Source organism: Gymnogyps californianus, chromosome 3 (assembly GCF_018139145.2).
Source record: "Gymnogyps californianus isolate 813 chromosome 3, ASM1813914v2, whole genome shotgun sequence".
NCBI lineage: Eukaryota > Metazoa > Chordata > Aves > Accipitriformes > Cathartidae > Gymnogyps > Gymnogyps californianus.
Genome location: NC_059473.1, coordinates 58,323 through 77,863, shown reverse-complemented (window position 1 = coordinate 77,863; position 19,541 = coordinate 58,323). Strand labels below are relative to the sequence as shown.

At 46.2% G+C, this 19,541-nt stretch overlaps 1 protein-coding gene across 4 annotated transcripts in view; it reads left to right on the top strand.

Annotated features, from left to right (window-relative positions):
- The window catches only part of RIN2 (Ras and Rab interactor 2), an 83,045-nt gene that overhangs the window by 57,234 nt on the left and 6,270 nt on the right, over positions 1–19,541 (top strand). For all 4 annotated transcript variants that reach the window (XM_050895010.1, XM_050895008.1, XM_050895009.1 and 1 more), the window contains 4 exons: positions 2,629–2,720; positions 5,673–6,803; positions 15,891–16,196; positions 18,315–18,446. In XM_050895010.1, the coding sequence (XP_050750967.1) occupies positions 2,629–2,720; positions 5,673–6,803; positions 15,891–16,196; positions 18,315–18,446 (1,661 nt within the window). The remainder of the gene's footprint in view (positions 1–2,628; positions 2,721–5,672; positions 6,804–15,890; positions 16,197–18,314; positions 18,447–19,541) is intronic.

The window sequence follows — 19,541 nt, the reverse complement described above, 5'->3', positions numbered from 1 at the left end:
ACCTTACAATGTCCGTTTGTTGGAATTGCTAGTAAAAAGCAGTTTTGGAGCATGATGGAAGAATGTTGGATCACACTGCAGAATATGACAGCTGAGAGATGTGAATGTAAATTGTGAACAACAAAAATGGCCTCATCAACTTTCCAGTTTATGGTTGCCCAACTTGTTTTCCAGGTAGTATGCAGAGAAGAAATAGCTGGAGGTTTTTATCCTTTAAGTTGTTCTCAATTTGACTTTAGTTTACTGGTGAAAACTTCCAGGCTGATGCTTAAGCCTTACATTTATCCACAGACAGGACACGGCCAAACTGCACATCTGCACATTTTCTGAAGGAAGCGGGGAGAGGCAACTTTGATGGTCTTGGTCCTTCTACTGCAATGAGGTTGCCACTTAGTGCTCGTGGTAGTGATTTCTGGTGTGGGAAACGCTCAGTAGGGATGTGCTTAGGTTGCTGTGCTTACTGTTTTTGTGGTGGAGAAGCATCTAGACCCTGTTTGTTACAGGCCTCCATTTCGCTGAGCTGCACATGCATGTGATGAAAGAAGCGTTTATACCACATAAGTAATTGGTCAGCACTCAGATGAGAGACAAGCTGAAACTGCATTTAAAAGCAGTTTAATGATGCGAGATTCCTTATCTTGTCACCCTTTCAGTTCTGCGCGCTAGCCAGGCTCTGGTAAATTCCCTCTAAGTGCCTACAGGGAGCACGCAGCAAATGTAGATTTCTTGGCATTAGTTTATCCCTTTTCTTTCACTGAAGGCTCCAAGTTGCTTCGCATTTGCTAAAAGTAAGCCCACAAACGCACCGCAGCTTGTTGCCTTGCTCGTGAGTCTCGTAACTGAGAGTCCCTCTCTGCAAAGTGCCTTTGATTTTCTTAATGCTATTTCAGTCAGCCAAGTGCGAATTTGGTATCCTGATGCAGTCAGGCCTCCCATTCAGGGAGCACGAACACAGCTGCATAACCAGGCTCTTCACCTGGTCGTTGTCCTGTTCCTTTTCCTGTTGCCCTTTGGGGAAGGGGAAGGAAGTGAAAAGAGCGGCGATCGCAGCTTAGACATGGTGTTAAAGCTTTCCTAGCGCATCTTCTTAAACACAACTTTAGCTGCAAACCTATCCACAGATATCAGTAATAAATACGACTTCACCTGCAAACCTGTCCAGAGGTTTCAGTAAATGAAGCTTGCTCTTTGATTGTGGGTGTGCTTTTGGAAGTGGATGCTTGTTTCCCCATTCAGTGGAGAAACATAAGTGTTTCTGTTTGTTTGCCTAATGTTTCTTAAGCGGCAGCATCTACCTGGCATCCTTGTCCTCTTCAGGCAGCAGCGTAGGATTGCTGGGGGTGCAAGAGGAAAACGTATAGACTTCTTAGGGAAGCAGACAGGTAGCTATCGTGAGAAAGAGAGAGTACCATTTGGTACATCACAGCAAAACCAGGAGGATTTCCTAAAACCAGAGGGAATTTCTTGCAATAGATACCCAGTCAGTTTGTATGAGGAATCAAGGGTTACCTGTCTTTGTATTGAGTCCATGATGATGTTCTAGGCTCTAGATTATCTGTGGTATGATGTTGAAAGTGTCTTCTCGAGTACTTTTTAGCTAGTGTATCACTCGTACGTATGCTTGATTTGAATTTGAGTGGCATTTTTCAACAAGTTAACATATAATATAGAGAATATTTTATGTGATAAAACCCCACTGTCTGTTGGTGCTACAACACGTGGTTGTATCGTTCACAGCCTTTTAAAAAAAAAAAAAAATTACGCTGACACCAGTTGTGTGTAGGATTCCTGTGCTCCATTTGTTCACATTTACTCTTAATTACATAGGTATTTCTACTACAGATTTTGCAGTTTAGCATGCATTGTTGTTTGAGGGTGTATTGGTACCAATTGGGCAGGCAAGAGGTATAGTATTGGTTGATGGTAGTACTCATACAATGTACATGTGGTTAAGTAGTTTTGTCCCTTAAAATCTCTGTCTAAAAGCTTTTTACACTGGATTTGGCTTACGCTGTTGTTCATGCATTCATGCATCTCCCTTTGTACACATCCATTGAACTTCTAGGATGCAGTGAAGAGAAAGCACATATGAGAATAAACTATAAAGACTTTCTTAAATGAAGTGTTTCCAGCCTAGGACAGAGTAGCACCAAAACATCCTAGCTTAGAAATTTTTAGGGTATCTGCCCAAGTACTCATTTCAATTTTTGTTTGGAGAACTGGAATTCAACTTTGATAGCAGCCAACCGCGTATTCAGAAAATAAGCTTCGTTGAAGGGTTAAGGGCAGGTAACACTTTTGCATCTCACTGGTGTGCTTGTAAAAGACCAGGTGTAAAAGCTTTGGCTGTAATGGGAGAAAATATTGGACGGCTCTGTGGAAATGAGCCTAAAGAGAGTCCTGGGGACTTGACTGTCATTTGCACTTCACACCACTTTCCAGTGTAAAGGAGCCCTGGGGTTGGTAACATTTTCGCTGTGCGCTGTGTGTTTAAGGCTCTTGCTACCTGCCACAGCTCAAGAAGAAAATAAGAATCAGAGCTCGGCCACTGCCAGTGTTGAAAACAAATGCTTTGAAAACTGTGGATGTTGTTATGAAAACCATAACTGTGTTTCTCTTCGACAACAGGGATGTCCTTCCATTCACCCTGAAGTTGCCTTTTGCTATTGCTGCAGCAAAGACAGAAGCTGAACTCGAAGACATTGCTCAGCTTGGACTGAGTAAGTAGTTCTCTACATAGGTGTCGTTCCCTGTAGCATTGCTGTCGTCTTGAAAAAATAGTCTGTATCAGTAAGTAGTTCATATTGGTCAGGGATGATACAGATTTCATTTAGAAAAGCGGCTTCTCTTACTGGGAAGGCCAAACCTTGTACTTGCCAAATGGTGACCTTGGTGCTCTTCCTTCCTTCTGTGCCTTCTGTGATATTTTTGTTAGTGCTGTTTCCTTCCTTCCTTCTCCTCTCCCCTCTCTGAGCAGCCCTTGGGCAAAGCAAGTCTTACCATCCCCAGACAGAGGTTTGATGTAGCTTCTCCTCCCGGGGCTAATGCTGGCTGCGGGCTCACGTAGCAGGCACTAGCTTGATAATTTGCTGGAGTTGCCAGGAGAGTGTAGGAGCTGAGGTTCACTGTTAATAAAACTTCTGTTCAGATTGACATGCGATCTTAGAATGGTGATTTTTGAGATCAGTGGCTCAATGCCGTAGCGTATTAATAAAAGGAGTGTATACATAGGATCTGCAGAATGTATCCATGCACATTGGTTCGGTGAAATTTTTAAAATAACGAAAGAAAAAGCAAGGACACATCCTTGCATCGCTTGACTGCTACAACCAAGTACAGGCTCATGGTAAAATGTACCTTGAGCTTGCAGGAGACGCAAAGCCTGGTGGGATTTGAAACATGGGCTCCACCCAGATGAATCGTTGAGCAACTCCTGCAAAGTGCTGAATGGCCTCATTTCCTTTTGCGGGAAGGGAGGGTTGACTGTCGGCAGTCTTTGTCCCAGTAGATTTTTTTTTTTTTTTTGAATCGTCTTTGATTTAGAAGCGGATCCTCGCTGAATCAGAGCGTTAGCGTGAGGCTCTCTAGAACGATTTGGTGGGGCTTTGCGGCAAAGCCATGCACAGGGAAGTATTGCGCTGCTTTGCGTTTTGTTTTGCTGCAGTAGCAATGCAATTAAGGGATTTGTTTTAGAGAGCAGATGAGTGACTTCTGCACTGCTTATCTGCAAGTCTAGGTAATGAGGTGAAAGTATGGATTTTCGTGGGAATAGAGGCAAACATGGAACTGTTGATTAGGTGAATGTTTTTGTCTTTGTCCGCAGTACCTGAGAGCACCGTGGCCTACTTGCTGCAGAGTTAGTCTTGCTCTTGAACAGTCTCTGTCTAGATTGTGTGTGTTGTTTCTTTAAGCTAATACATTTGAAAGCTGAGGAGGAGACTGATGGATCAGTGTCTGTGTGGTTGGTGTATTTAGGATCAGTTACCTACTATACACCAGATTAAGATCACAATTTCTGTGAGCAAAAACCAGACAACAAAGTTGAGGTTTTGATGGAGTTTTAGGTGTCCGCATGCAAAAGAGCACACCAGGAGGTCAGCCCTTCAACGCTGCGGACCCGAGAGATGCCTAAAAACTCCCAAGGGCCCTTCCTGTTAGGCGTGAGCTTTCCTTAAGCGACACGTAGGCACAGAACACCCTGGTCTGAACACGGAGGGTCGTAGCTCCGGTCAGAGCTCTGTTGTGCCCTAGGCTCAGAGGGGGAACTGCACAAGGCAGGTCAACGGCGTGTAGCCCAGCAAACCACATCAGGAAGAACTGGTGGTAAAGGTTTCGAGGCTGTTGCCAACCTGTAAGGTTTCACGTGCTGAACGTAAGATTCCCTCTCTGTCTCTCGTGTGTTTCACCTGCAGCGGCGCTTACATCGTGCGTGTTTGCAGCGGCCCACGTGCCAGGCACGCTGGCCGGTCTGCTGAGGGATCTGCAGGCAGGATGTGCAGTCGTGGAGCTGGGGGAAAAACAGCAGCATTGCATGACTATGTAGAGAAATATGTCTGTGCCTACATACGTTGTCTGGCAGCGGCCTGTCACCACGGGCCGTTTCCTGTCTTCTGCCCCGCAGGCAAGACAGAGCTGTGAGGCATGGACCCTGTTGCGGAGCGCTTGGCATTCATGTCGTTGGGCCCAGGCGTCATTGCTCAACAGCCCAAACGAGGCCTCGTGACGCTACAGGAAAAGGGGCCGTGTCAAGATTGGCAAATTTTAGCAAAATCTCCCTCCTCTGGTATTCCTCCCTTATTTCAGTCAGATTGCTGTCCTCACAGGCTTGTCTGGTTTCAGTCTTCATACTTTCAGGAGCTGATGGGCTTTACTGTTGACTCAGTTTCACAAACATGCTGACACTTTGCTGGGACAAGTGCAGAGGCTGCGGCTGAAATTTGCTGGTTTAGCACAGGTTTTCCGCACTGCTGGTGCGGGACTGCACATTCGGTCTATTTACGTGCTACTGAGCGTTTAAAACCTCAGCCAAGCTGTGTCACCATTGCAAAGGCAGGGCTGCAGGCCAGTGCTCTTAAAGAGATGCAAGCATTTGGTCTGCGTGGCCAAAGATTATGTGTGCACCCACCACAGCAAAATGTGAGCTGTCTTTTCATGTGTAGTTTCATTTGTTCACTCTCAAAAGAAACCAAACCAAACTTTCTGTTGAGTTGCCGTCAGTGGCCATCAGTTGGTGTAAACCAGCCGAACTGTTGCCTTTAATGGAGTCAGCTTATTAATGCCAGCTGAGAATCTAGGCTTATTTCTCCTGAGTGAGATGCTAGTGAGTGGTTTACGTTCATTTCAGTCCCAAGTTGGGAAGAATTACTGTGTCACAGTCTCCATTCCTTTCTTTGATTCTCAGTTTATTTTTAAGCTGAGTTCAGTGGGCTGATTTGAAGCTACGCATTGGTCATGATATTTATAAATGAGTAAGAGCAGCCCCAGGAGTGTAGCATGCAGTTATGTCTGGTGGTGCTTTAAGAGGTTCACTCGGAATTTCCCCCCCCCCCTTGAATTAATAAAAGCTTGTCTAAACTTCTTAATTCTTGAAACTGGTGGTATTGAGCTGAATGTTCTGAAAGCCATCCGCATGCTGTTTTGCATTCTTATGTTAACGCAATGATGATTTTCAGACTTTTGGAGCTCCCCGGCTAACAGCAGCCCCCCGGATCCTTCACCTCCCCGTAGGCCTGTGCCTTTGGACAGTGCTTGTAAAGACTCGCGTCAGCTCTGCCTTATAAATGGAGTGCATTCTATACGAACCAGAACGCCTTCAGAGCTGGAGTGCAGCCAGACCAACGGAGCGCTGTGTTTCATTAATCCCCTCTTCTTAAAAGTGCACAGCCAGGATGTCAGTGGAAGTCTGAAAAGGCAGAGCCCGAAAACTCAAGACGTGAATGGCACAGCGAGGCCTCGCTCCCCCCCGCCCCGGCCGCCACCTCCTTCTATTAATAGCATCCTCACGAGTCCACAGCTTTCCAGGACTATAAAGCAGGCGAGCATGCCGGAAACAGTCAACCATAAGAAAGAGAGAGGCCTGGATTTGCTGCAGAATAAACCAACCCCTATTCCGCCTCCTCGGCTGAAGAAGCAGGCTGTTTGCTCCGAGGTGGAAGGTAGCTCAAAGACCGCAGCGGTGACTCGACCTGGCCGCAGCTCGGCGCCTGTGTGTGAAGCTGCCGGCGTTCCAGGTGAAACCCTCCCTGAGCCGGCTCCAGCAGCTGCCAAAAAGACGGTAGCTACCAGCTCTGAGTCACACATACCGTGGAATGGAGGCAGGCAGAGACTGAGCGACATGAGCATTTCCACCTCCTCGTCTGACTCGCTCGACTTCGATCGGAGCATGCCGCTGTTTGGCTATGAGGGGGACACGAACAGCAGCCTGGAGGATTTTGAGGGGGAAAGCGACCAAGAGAGCATGGCACCCCCTTTGAAGCCCAAGAAGAAAAGAAACAGTTCGTTTGTTCTCCCCAAGATTGTGAAATCTCAGCTACGGAAAGTCAGTGGAGTTTTCAGTTCCTTCATGACCCCTGAAAAGAGGATGATTAAGAAAATTGCAGAGATGTCCCAGGACAAACGCACTTATTTTGGATGCCTAGTGCAGGACTATGTCAGCTTTCTCCAGGAAAACAAGGAGTGCCATGTTTCGAGCACTGATATGCTGCAAACGATTCGGCAGTTCATGACCCAAGTCAAGAACTACTTGTCCCAAAGCTCCGAACTTGATCCCCCCATCGAATCGCTGATTCCCGAGGACCAAATAGGTAAGAAAAACTGTCCTGTGTTTTGGGGGCGGGTGAAAATGTGTCATCTGTGTGTATAGCGATAGTCTTTGTGCCGGTTTGGGAAGGTGGGGTTGACTTTGCTAGCAGAGTTCGAGCCATTGAGTATTTGAGTCTTAAAACAAAACAACCCCCCCCACCCCCCTGCCCCAAATCACCCTGGTAACTCAGAAGAACTATGCTACAAAGCTGTTCGTAAAAAGTTATCCTTAAAATAGCTGCCATGTGGACTTTTTACTTGCGATACTACTTCTTTTTTTTTTAGCTGCTGTGCTGTTAACAATACAGAATCCTTTATTTTCTGGCATACACGTGTTTTTCCCTGGACTGGGCTGAAATAGTTCTTGGTGCTTGGACCAAAACTGTGCCAATTTTAACCATATGGATTGTAGCCATAAAACTAGAATTTACACGAAACCAGTGACAGTTAAGAGCAGAGAGACTTTTCATAGCAACTTACTTTTGAAATAAATCTCGTTCTTCCAAATGTTCTCATCCGCTCCTAGCAAAGCTGCACTGTCCCTACACTTGAAGCAGAATAAAAAGATATGTAAGAGTTTTAAAAAACAAACAAACAAATGCGTGCAAGAGAGAGAAGGGACTGCTGATCTCAGGTTTTCTATACCTCTCTGTTACATGTACATGTTTATAAATGGTTGCAGATGAGCTATATGTTTGAATACATGTTTTAACAACAGAGAGAGACTTGTGTATCCACAAAAGTGAAATCATTGTTGCTGCATAAAATCTCACTGTGCCTCTATCTTGCCGAGTGTGAGCAGTGTTTTGTAAAAGAGCCTATAAGCCACACTTAGGAGGTAAACATCCCTCAGGGCAGAATACTTTCCTTGTGAGCTCACTTCAGTCCTAATTTGCTTGTTTTTTTTCACGTACCCCAGTGTCCCAACAGTTGGCCCGGTGCAAAATTGGCAGATAGTTCTTTCTCTGGGACTAGAGGGTGATTTTATGTTGACGTTTCTGTCGGTCCTTGACCGAGAGGAAGTATTCTCAAGTAACCTCAACTTCATTTACACAAAGTCAAGCAAAAGTAACAAGCACTGCTAAAGCAAATACAACACTACAAAGGGTGTCCTCGAAATCGAGACTCTTTCAGAGATGTGTAATGGTCTCACTAGAATAATAAAGAGTATTATGTGGGTGTTACGTGGAAGAAAAAACGGCAAATTGAGCAGTGGTGCAAGCGCATTTTCGCCCGGGTTTCTGCAGAGGACTGGATAGCTGGCAAAGAAATGCAGATCTAGTTTGCTTGTAATTTTGTGAAAGCTTGGTTTGACTTGTACTTTTAATTGTAAGGGTGTGGTTAAATCGGACTGTGGGTCTCTGAAGACTGGCAAAATGCTGTCTGCTTTTAAACGTTTGAGTAGTTTGGAGTTGCATAAGGTATGAAATGTAATAACTACATTGGTTTTCTTCAGCGACAGAATGTCTGGCTTTGACCATGTGATTAAATGCGATTAATTTATAAAGCGGGATAGTTTAAACAAAGGAAGAACTTGCTTTTGAATCATCTACTGCCTATGGCTCGAGCCTGCAAACAACCACAGTGGATCAGGAGCATCAGATGTTGCTGATCTAAGCAGATAACTATGTGACAGCAAGATTTAGTCATCCCTATAGAGAACTTTTTATGAGGTAGCCCTGCCTATTACCCACGGTTTTGCTTGACTATTTCAGTACGGAACTGCAGCCCGAATTTTAACTTTGTGAGTAGTCGTTTCTCCTCTCTTGTCAGTTTACGCTTTCATGGTGCAGGTTTTTCCTCTCGACGTGTCAGCCTAGGGCTGGATGTGTGCTGCTGGGAGAACACTCCTTTCTGTTCATCACGTACCGTCCCACGGCGGTGGCGAGTCAGCGTCAGGGCTCGGAGGCTCCGGTCAGGCACGGTGACTGCCGCGTTAGAGCAGGCCACGGCGGCCGTGCCCTGCCGAGGACTCGCAGGAAGAGGTGCCCGGCACGCTTGTGTAACAGCAGCTTCACCCTGCGACTCGGAGCCCGCTGCTGGTGCCGGCGAGGCAGGGAGGGAGCCCGTGGCAGAAAATATTGGGGCCTCTCGGCTCCCGGGGCCAGTCCTGCCTCTGTGGAGAGGAGCTGGGGCCAGTCCTCGCCTCCCTCTCCCACCCAGCAGAGCTGCTGCTGCTGCTGCTGCCGGTCGCCCGTTCTGGGGCAGCCAGGCTTCGCCTTATCCCGCTGTTGTCTCCTGAATTTCGGTACGTGCTGGAGCAGCACCCCTCCGGCCTTAGTGAAGCCCTTGGTGTTTGGGGCTTTCTCCCGTGTCTGTGTAATGATCTTGGTGAATCGTGTAGCTTTTCTTGTGGGACTGCATCACGGACTTCCCAGACCCTTGCAAGCAGAAGACTCCCGTGGGAGATCTTTTACGTTTCCCAGACAGGGGGCATATCAAATTGTTTAACTGCTGCCAAATCATCGGGAGAATGTGCGTCAGCGTTTCTAATTATTCCTGACAGGTGCCTCCTAATCTTAGCTCTGTAGGCTGTTAACCCTTCCTGAAACAATGGGATTCCTAGCGTTGGGATAGAATCAGGACTAAGGCACACGGCTTTTTTTGGTTTAAGGACGAATGCAAAGTGTTTGGTTTGTGGTTTGGTGTTTTTTTTTTTTTTTTTAGAAGTTGTTCACACCTGAATATGTATCCACAGAATAAAGAGCTGGACTGGTCAGAGGAGACCCTGATAGTCCACAGCTGCTTGAATAGCAAATGTTCGGGAGTTTTTGTTTGTGTTCCTTCTTTTCCTGGCTGTGAACAGAAGGGAGTCAAGTTGACTGGCATCGCTTCGCCAGGTGGTCACCAGGCGGGATCTAACACCTTGAACAACTTCAGCCTCAATGCCCAAATCTGGGCCTAGCCCAAGAAGAGTGACTGGTTTAAATAATTTGGCAATAAGGTATTAACTGATAGCGCGGGAAGGTGCTTGAACAATACTGCCTCTCGTTTGTTTTGCTGTTTCTAATCCGTAATGGATTTTTAAATGTTGAAAGAGGCTTGGAGAGAATGTGTTGGCCCCGTACGGGCAGGACATGCCTTGTCGCGGGGACTTGGGTCCGTACGGAGGAGTCGCAGGCAGACGGAGCTGGAGGCTGTACGGGGGAGCACAGCCCGTTCCCCATGGGAGCCGGTGTGCCAGCCGCTCTGAGGGAGGCTTCTCTGAGCAGCGCTTTTGCCTTTGTGCTCTTCCTGCTGAGAGGCAATGCTTTACTTCTGTTCTTATGAGGGTTTTATCGTGTTAGCTTTCGCTTTAGGGCTGTTTCCCACTTGTGAAGATAACTTCAAACCTGGTCTGCAAAGGGCTGGTGATGCCCTTCTCCCACCCCTGCCATGATGCAGATTTTGTGTGTGAAGTCTCTGCTTTATCATCCACATTTTTAATGAAAATACTAAATAGACTAAAGCCCAGGGCTGACCCCCATGGTACCTCTTTTCAAATATCTGTCTTGTTTGGCAGTCAGCCGTTGATCATTGGGCTCTCAGTGCAGTATTTTATGCACCCGTTCATGCACCCACCGTATGGTAATTACAGCAAGACAGTATTTCCCTTGTTTGCTTGTAGGAAAGTTGCATGGAATAGGGTTATGGGTCTTAAAAAGGTTAAGATACAGCCCACCCCCTGCTCCCCTCTTCTTCACTGACCCAATTATCCTCTCAAAGGAATTAGAATGGTATGTCACTTTCTTCTTGAAAAACTCATGTTGGCTGTTTCTTAGCACTGTGTTACTTTTTAGGTGCCCGTACATTTGTTTTGGTGTCCTGGCCCCTTACTCTGTCGTTCGTCCTAGTATCTTTTCATATTGAGTTGAGGCCGACCGCCATGTCCCCCAGCACTCCTCCTTTCCCTAGGCGAGCGGGGGGGGATAGGGCAAGTAAGAAGCAGTGGTAGAAGCGCTGAGCCAGAGGCAGAGGATTTGGTTCTCCCTTTCCCGACCATCCCTTTGATTTGCTTTGTGACTTGTTCCCTGCTCCTTTATTACTACTTCTTTAAGAGAAGATGTGTTTACCACACAGCCATAGCGTGAGTTTTAATTAACCCACAGTTGATTAAAGCGGAACAAACCTAGCACAGATAGTTCTGTGAATCATTGGTGTGCTTTATGTAGGTAAAATGAGGGGACGTTTACCCTGGAGACCTTTGTTCCCTAGTTGCTCAACTTCTGCCACCGCTGCCTATCCATCACCCGCCTCAGTCCTACCTCTGTGTTCAGGGTCGTGCAGATTATCAGGGAATGTGGGTTGTGTGGGGTCTTGCTTTCAAGTCTCGCTCCTTCGGAGGAGATGCCCTCGTCTGCACCGTAGACTAGGTGTGTGTCAGTGTAGACATCCACCAAGAACTGGACGCTTGGCCATCCTGACATGAGCTGTCTTCAAATAGATCTGTATCAGTCATGCCAGTCTACGAACATGCAAGACGTTAGGAAAATCCAAAACAAAGCAAATGCAGTGTAGTCAGGTGTCCTGCACGTGCATGCCGTGGAGTTCCAAAGCAACCTTCTGCTTTCAGCCTCCCAGGCAATGTTACTTGTGCAGGACTGCGCCTTTTTGTGATGGTTCCCAGGCTCGCTCAGTCCCTTACTGAGCCCTTCTTTTACCGATGAATGGTTTGGCCATCGTAGATGATAAACAGGGCTTGTGTGTAAATCCAGGGACTGGAATGGGACAGGTAACCTCAGTGGAGCAACAACAGTTGGTAACAGGTAGACTGACAGCCCGGAAAAGGTGAGAGAGCACCTGCGATTTCAGGCGGCGAGGGTTGCAAAGAGGCTGTGTAAGGACACTGGTGATGACTCATATGTTGTCCTCTCTAGATGCAGACTCGTGTGGTTTGCAGCAAAACAAAATAGCCTGTCAGCACAGGATACAGATGTGTTTCCACAAGTCACAACGAAACTAACTGGCTGGCCTTTGCAATTCATTTATCAAAGCATTTCCAGTTCCCATTTTGAGGCTAGAGGCTAATTATAAGTGTCATTTCAGGAACGCTACATGGCGCTTAGCTCCAATGATAGTCAATTTAAAAAAAAAAAAAAAAGAGATCTGAAGAGTGTCTGTTTTGGAGTATCAAGCATCCTGGGAGGACCTTTGAAAACACTGGATATGCTGAAGTAAACAGGGAATTCTGTTGCTGATTTGGATCCGAAAAACATACAGAGATGTCAACACAAAGGATCAGTCCTCAATTCACAACTTAGACGCTAATTTGCCTGGGAGACCCTCCTCTACTTTTTTGTGGCCCTGAGAAGTTAAACAGTGAAAGCTGCTGCTGGCTGGGAATTGTTTTGTGGGACCATGTCCAGAAACACCTTTCTCTGAAAGGGGCCGGTTACGGCAGTTCAGAGGAAAGGGTAAATAGTTGGATGGTCTGATCCCAAACATGCTTACATAGGTGTCTTGTGACACTGAATATTGGTCTAAGACCCAGATCACAAGAAATGCTGTCCTTCCAGGCTTTAATAATAAAATAAATATTTATATAGGTTGTATATTAATTAGGATACATATCGGGGGTGTTATTGACTGTTAAAAAAAAAAAAAAAGTCCAGTCCTTATCAATCTTGCTATGTTGTTGGCCTCATCGGCTTGCTAGAATGTGCCACTTTTTAATTTGAGGGCAGAACTGTGTGGTTCTTATGTCTGTGCCAAGAATTCGTAAGGGAGAAGAAAAGGTTGTGTGTTGTTTTGGGTTTGTTTGGTGTGGTGGTTTTTTTGGTTGTGTTTTTTGGTTTGTTTTTTAAAACAACAACAACAAAAACCTTGGACACACTGTCACATCTTAGTCACTTCCTTGTTTGCTGGCTAGTTCTGTGCAAACATGCTGCATTAAAATGACAGTTTCTCTCGGTCTACCCTTACCAAGCCGAGGCAGTTAGTATCTTTAATCTTTGGAATCACAGCTATATGTCCTTTATTTCACGTGTCTCCTGTTAGCTGTAATATAGTCACTGAAGAGCACTGAAGGATGCTTTACTAAATATCCTGTCCTATTTTTATTTACCTGATCGCGTTAACAGCACAGAAAGCATTAGGAACAGCCTTCAGCAATAAATCCTTGGACCCTGTGCGGAGCTTTGAGCACAGCCACGTGAGTTATCTGCTCTCTTCCCCTGTGCTGCTTCAAATCGGTTTAAGTTCCCAGAGAAATTGTGGAATGTGATCGAGTAAATTTCAAAGCAATTGCCAGGCGCTGCTTTTGGAGCCTGTGACGAATTGCAAATAGGAAAGAATGCCTCCTCGCCATCTTGCATAACCGTAAAAAATCTGTGCGATCCGTCTGTACGGGAAGCTGTGGGAGTGGCACTAACTTACTAATGGTTGAGGGCAGAAGACTTGAGGCTTCCACTTCTTGCCTACAGATAACAAGCCTGGCCCCAAGCGAGGACTGGGGCTCTGTGGAGGAATTTTTCCCTCCTGGCAGCATCCAGTTCCTGTAGCCTCTGGGGAGGGACTGCTGCTGCTGCAGCTCCCTCCATAGCCATACTGCAGGCAGCAGCTGAACCGGCTCCAGCCTGCAGCCCATCGGGGATCAGTCGCAGAAGCGTGCTCAGTTTTCCAGTCTCCCATCCCAGGCTAGGTGCTCTCTCGTTGTCAGACCAAGGGCTCTGAGGATCCGTGCTGAATTCTTTACGCTTTATTGAGCCTCCTGTGACCAGATGTGGTGGTGGCCCTGCTTTATTGAGAAGAAAGATGGCTGATGCTAACTATTCATGTGCAGAACTTCCAGGGGAAGCCTGTGGGAGTTAAAATTTCACGGGGATAGAGAGTTTTCTCGCTTAACGTAATGTTTGGCAGCGCTGACTGCTTTAATTTTGACTTAAACGAGACCAGGCGGTTGGAATGCAAGCTGCAGAGGTGTTCCGCTTACAAGCAAAGCCGTTGGTGTTTTTGCTATTTAAAAAACCGAACAGGCAGTAGAAATAAAGTAAGCTGAATTGTGTCCCCCCCAAAAAAAAACCCCAAACCAAACATCATCAGTGAAGCTAGCAAGGAACTGTAAGTACTGTCTAGAAATTTAACTAGCTAACATACCCATGGGTGAGATCTGTGCATTTTTCTTGGTGGAAAAATACTTCTGCCCCACGAGCCGTGGGGATGGCTTTGATGGCAGGGAGAGGCAGCTTCTGTCACTGCAGGGAGGGGTGACGCTCCTGCTTTGCTGACTGGGTTTGGTGGTGCTGTCAGTGGTGACTGCGTGGCTCTACCAAGTGCCACAGATAAGGATCAGTCGTTTGAAATGTTGCCACTTGCTATGTATAATTGGTGGCCCTGGTCTGGCGGGAAGCTGGATTCACCCGTCACGCGGCGTGACAGGCCATCAAGCACACGTATCAGACTGGTTATGCCTTTACTGGTGGCCACAGGGAAATCCAGAAAATTGGAGGGCAAATGCTGCTCCTCGCGTTCACTCTTTCTCCCTTCCAGCAGCTTTCGCAGTCTCCGTTGTGAGAGAGGGCCCAGATGCGTTTAAAGCATCCGGGAATGAAGCAGGGCACGGCGCTGCCACCTCCGTCAGGGTCTCGGGAGCGGGAAATAGCAAGAGAAGCTACAGAAGCCCCAGCAGAATTAGGGTGGGGGAGATGGGAGCTCCCAACAGAGTTGGCCGTTTGGGAATTGCACGCCAGACAAACACAGAATAAACACTACATATGAAGCAAAGGCACCCTAAGAGGAGGAGTGTGAGGGCCATGTTTGTATGGGAAAGAGAGGTATGAAGACCCAAAAGGAAAAATGGCTGAACACAAAGATAAAATAAATGAGTGTAAAGCGCAAGCAAGAAAACAGAAGTAGGTGATGCTTGTTTGGAGGGGAGTGTGTGTGTGTGTAAATCCCAAGCCTTAGAAATAGTCTGCAATTTAAAAAAAAAAAAAAAAAAAAAGAGAGGGGGGAAGAAAGAGACTGTGGTCTAAGAGAAACAGGTAAGAACAGGCAAAGAACCTGGAAAGGGCATGAGGTTTAATGAAACTTTAACGAGTCACCACTAGTAGCAGGAATGTCCACTGCTAGCTTGTGTAAATGTGTGAACCTGCAGTGAGAGTCTCTGGTTTTTCCGCTCTCAGTCCCTGTGCTCCCCTAGTACATCTGCCTGCTCTAGGCTCTGGTCCTGCCCCACCATCAGGGTGCTGGTGCAGTGGCCAGGCTGAAGAGTCCCCAGTTTCTTTTGTGCTTGTAGGAGTTCACCATGGTATGAATAATTGATGTAAGCTAATTATTAATATAAGCTATGTTGCCATAGGGATGCTGAGTGGAAGAGGAGATTAGCTTATGAAGTAAAGGTTTGCAGAGAAAATGTTTAGCAAAGAGTTTTCCCTGTTGATGTGGTCCATACTTTGAAAATGGAGAATGACTGTTAAAGAAAAACTTGCGTAGAACAAGAATTAAAAAAAAAAAGTTAGTGGTTGCTGTGCCACGTGCACACTATTGCCGAACAAAGAACTACAAACTTGATGACAAAGCTGTATATAAGCTTGCATGATTAAATCCGAAGCTGGACAAACACAGCTTGGTTTTCATTTATAGTTTAAAGCCCGTAATCTGTCCAGCTTCATAAAGATCTTGACAAAGTTGAGCCAAGTTTTAGGAGACCTTGGTGGAGTCATAGTTTCTGATGGAAACTATGCAAAAAGGATGGGCTTGCATGCCAAAGCAGACAAAAGTTATGGTTTTGACTGGTTTACTTTAAGTTTGGGAGTTAAAGTCTAAGCTCAATGTAAAATAACACGCGGAGACTTCTGGCTAACAAAAGAAAAAGTTAACTGGAGCCGCAGCTTGCTGCTTTTTTCTTTTTTTTTTTCTGTGACAGTCTGTAGTCTTTGTGGTTTTTTTTTTTTTTTGTGTTTACCACGCTACCATAAATGCAAATGGAATACAGATTCTGCTCTGCCTTTTGTTTTCTTGTTAACAAACATCTGGAAACTCAGCTTGTATAATAAATAGGCCCTAGCAAGTAAGTTTTGCTCTACAGTGTCTCTTTTGGGAATGGTTATATTAATACTGGCTCTGCTCTAGAGAAGGAAGTCAGCTGGACTTGTGTTTTCCCATTGCAGATGTTGTCCTGGAGAAGGCCATGCATAAGTGCATTCTGAAGCCGTTGAAGGGCCACATTGAAGCGATGTTGAAAGAGTTTCATACCGCGGATGGTTCTTGGAAACAGCTAAAGGAAAACCTGCAGTTGGTGCGGCAGAGGAATCCTCAGGAACTGGGCGTGTTTGTTCCAACGCCAGACTTTGTGGACGTTGAAAAGATTAAAGTCAAGTTCATGACCATGCAGAAAATGTATTCACCTGAAAAGAAAGTCATGCTGCTGCTGAGAGTTTGCAAATTGATTTACACTGTCATGGAGAATAACTCAGGTATGGTGCTTCTCATGGTTCGAGTTCACTGACGTTCCGAACCTGGGGTTGTCTTTTGGTGGAGGAAATCGGACCACCTGATTCTGCAGATATGTTGTCTCCTCCTGGAGCTCTCGTAGCATCTCCTTGCCCTTTTGAGAGGGATTCTTCCTCTCTGCTTCTTTCCTGGTACCTCTGATGCATCTGCCAGCGCATCTTACAAATTCAGCGTGAAGCAGAGTTGTGAAGCAGCTTAAAAAAAACCAGCTTAGCTTAACTGTAGGCTTTTGAAGTTGGCTGTCAGAAAGGTTGTCCTGTGAGCCTTGAATTTGACACTGGTTCTAAATGAGTATTTTTCTGGAGATTGTAATAGAGGTAACACCCTGTATTTAGCTATAGTAATTCAATAGCGTGTATGCAATATGACAGCTACAAGGGCTCTGTGTTAATGGGTGGAGAAAAGCAGCCTCTGATCCAGTGTTTTTGGCTTGCTGTGCCTCTGAGTGTTCTCATTTGAACACTTTCTTTCACGTTTTTGGAACAGAAATAACATCTACGGCTACACTGTAGCAGGAGTCCAAAAGTGACCTTGGAACCTAGATAATGAAATGGAACTACAGCCCAGTTAAGATCTGCTGAGTAGTCAGTGGCATGATTAAAATGCTGTGCTGGACGGCATGAATTCCTAGGTGCAGCTCTGTTGCCTGACCTCTTACCATACGCTGCTGCGGTAGGTCACCAGCTAAGGTGAAGCAACGCTGGTGGTAGTGGGAGATTTTTTTTTTCCCATAAGCAAGTATAAGCTGCCACAGGTGGTTGGCGGCTTGCTTTCTACATGAGCATTGACTGTGCAGCTGGGTCCGGTGCTGATCAAGACGCCTGCTTTCTTTTGAGATTTGAGATGAATGGTGAAAGCTTGTGGCTGTTAAAGACCCCCAGGCACTTTTGCAAGATTGAGGTCTGAGCTCCTGCCCAGCTGCTTATTTCTGTGCAAAATCCTGCATTTTAAAATGGGTATGGGAATCTTGGCCTGAAGCGCTGTAAATTCTTTTCTCCGTGCTGTGTTATCACATTGAGTAAGGTATTTGCAACATGCAGAGGAAAAATATTGAGGGGCTGCTGCCGGTTAACTGTTGCACTGAGGGGCTTGGGCTAAGATGTGGCAGATGCTCCTTGGGTTGTCTTGTTTTGTCACGTGAAGTTTGTAAAACACGGCATTGAGCCAGCAGCTGCCCGAGTATCTGCTTTGTCGTGTGCTCTCAGCCAGATAATAGTGTAACACCTGGAGGGTATGCCTTAGCTGGTGTAACTTGAGATATCAGCCCTTCAGTCATCTGGAGTTTCACCAAAGTTTAAATTGGCTCCCGCTCTTGGTGGTTTTTAAGTGACCGTCACACCGGTTCCGCGGTGAACACAGTTTGGCAAGACCTAGAGACCTGGCCACGTAGTATTTTCTAAACAGAACGTTTCAGTGCCATAGAAGCGATAGGAGCACAGACAGACCTAGGTACAGCGTAGTCTCTGTGCGTTGGCTGCGTGCTGCCATTGCCGATGATGCTTCACCGCCTAGTTGGGAACGATATGAGGCTTTGCTCACTGGTGTTTTTAACTATGCTCTGTCAAGGAAATGAGCTGACTTTTCATGTCAAATCTAATAGGCTTTTATATTCAGGCTTCTCTGCTGGGATTCAGACACAGAAACTGGTATTTGTGGCTGGATCCTTCCAGAAAGTGGATGTCGTCCCTGCCTGTATAAAGAAAATGCCTATTCATCATCTCTTAGCCAGTGATAGAAGTACAGGTGGAGGTCAGGCCAGACTGGCATGGCAGCCTTCTGGGAGTTCACCAGTTGAGCTGATGCCAGGGTGAGCCCGGTCTTTAAATTCCCTTGCGTGCCTCAAGGTGTGCATCATCAGCTTTGTGCTTGTTAGAAGTACAGGATGAAGCTGGTGTTGGTCTCCTGTCCAGCGAGCGTTGGATGACGTTCTCTTTGCTGCACGTTGGTAACAGGAGGCTCTAGAGCAATACAAACGTCCCGGTCAGTGAAGGCAGCAAAATAATGCTTTCCTTTCGAACACTGAAACTGGTAAGAGGGTGTGGTTTGGCTGTCACTGTCTGTCTGTGTTCCCTTCAACCCAGGGAGGCTGTATGGAGCTGATGACTTCTTGCCTGTGTTGACGTATGTGCTAGCCCAGTGTGATATGTTGGAGCTGGATACTGAAATTGAATACATGATGGAGTTGCTGGATCCATCTTTGCTGCATGGAGAAGGTAATCTATTTATTTGTTTTTATTAGAATTGAGTGAAGGACTAGGGAAGGGGGATTCTTCCTTAGAAGAATCTTTCTTAGAAATCCTTTCAAGGGGAGTCCTAACGTCAGCGATGTTGGTAGTGTAATGAGAGGATCTCATAATTATTTCCACCTTAAAGTCAGAGAAAGCTGGTTAGCTTGCAGAGTGCAGGCCTGAGTGACCTGGGAATCTGCTGGTGTATGCCACCTTAGGAGGGAATACGTTGTTTTCAACCAAGAAGGGGGAGGCGTTGTGACTTAGCAAGCAAACACATACACTGTGCAGGTGCCAAATGTGGTTATCCTTCTGTGCCTGAGAATATCTTGAGAGTATTTATAGGGCCGCAGCATGCAGTGAAATTGTGAGACACGTAGTGGGGCTTCGGTTAGGTGCTTTGTAAAAACTTCTGGAGGAATTCCCTGTCCCTCTGGGGGAAGTACTTTTGAGAATATTGCCCCCCTTAACGGTCTTTGCTTCTTCCCAATATGTGCTTCTCACAAAGTATTTTTCTGAGCCCTAGGAATGTGTTTCCTACGGCACTCTTGAATGACGGCTGAAGTCCGCTAGAGGCGGGGAAATCTCTCTCCTTTTGGTTTTCATGGTGGTGTTTTTAACAAAGAGGTATTCTGCAAGGCCTTGGTACGCCCCAGAATCTACCAGTTTATGAGGAAGTTTAAAGGTTCTTGTGACCAAGCTCAGCTGTGAGTTTAAGTATATGTGTGTTTCCCATTCTTGCTCTCTCTTGGCTTGCTGAAATTGCTGTATCCTCTTACATGCTGGTATGCATGAGAGAGCCGTGCCAGGATTCCTCCAATTTGGCACGGGTCTGTTCCCTGCTTCGTGTACAGAGCATCCTCTAGTGCATTGTTCAGGAATCTTAGCACGGAAAATACTTGAGATGTGAAGCTGGAGATCATTAACATGCTTGAAAGGCAGAAACTTTTACTGGACTATTAAGTCACGTTGTTTTTAATGCACCAAAAGGAGCCCATCCGTTGGCTGGCCCTGTCTTTGGCACCAGCTGAACTATACTGTGCAGGAAAAAGTGTTTAGTGCTTTGAAGTTGTGCAGTTC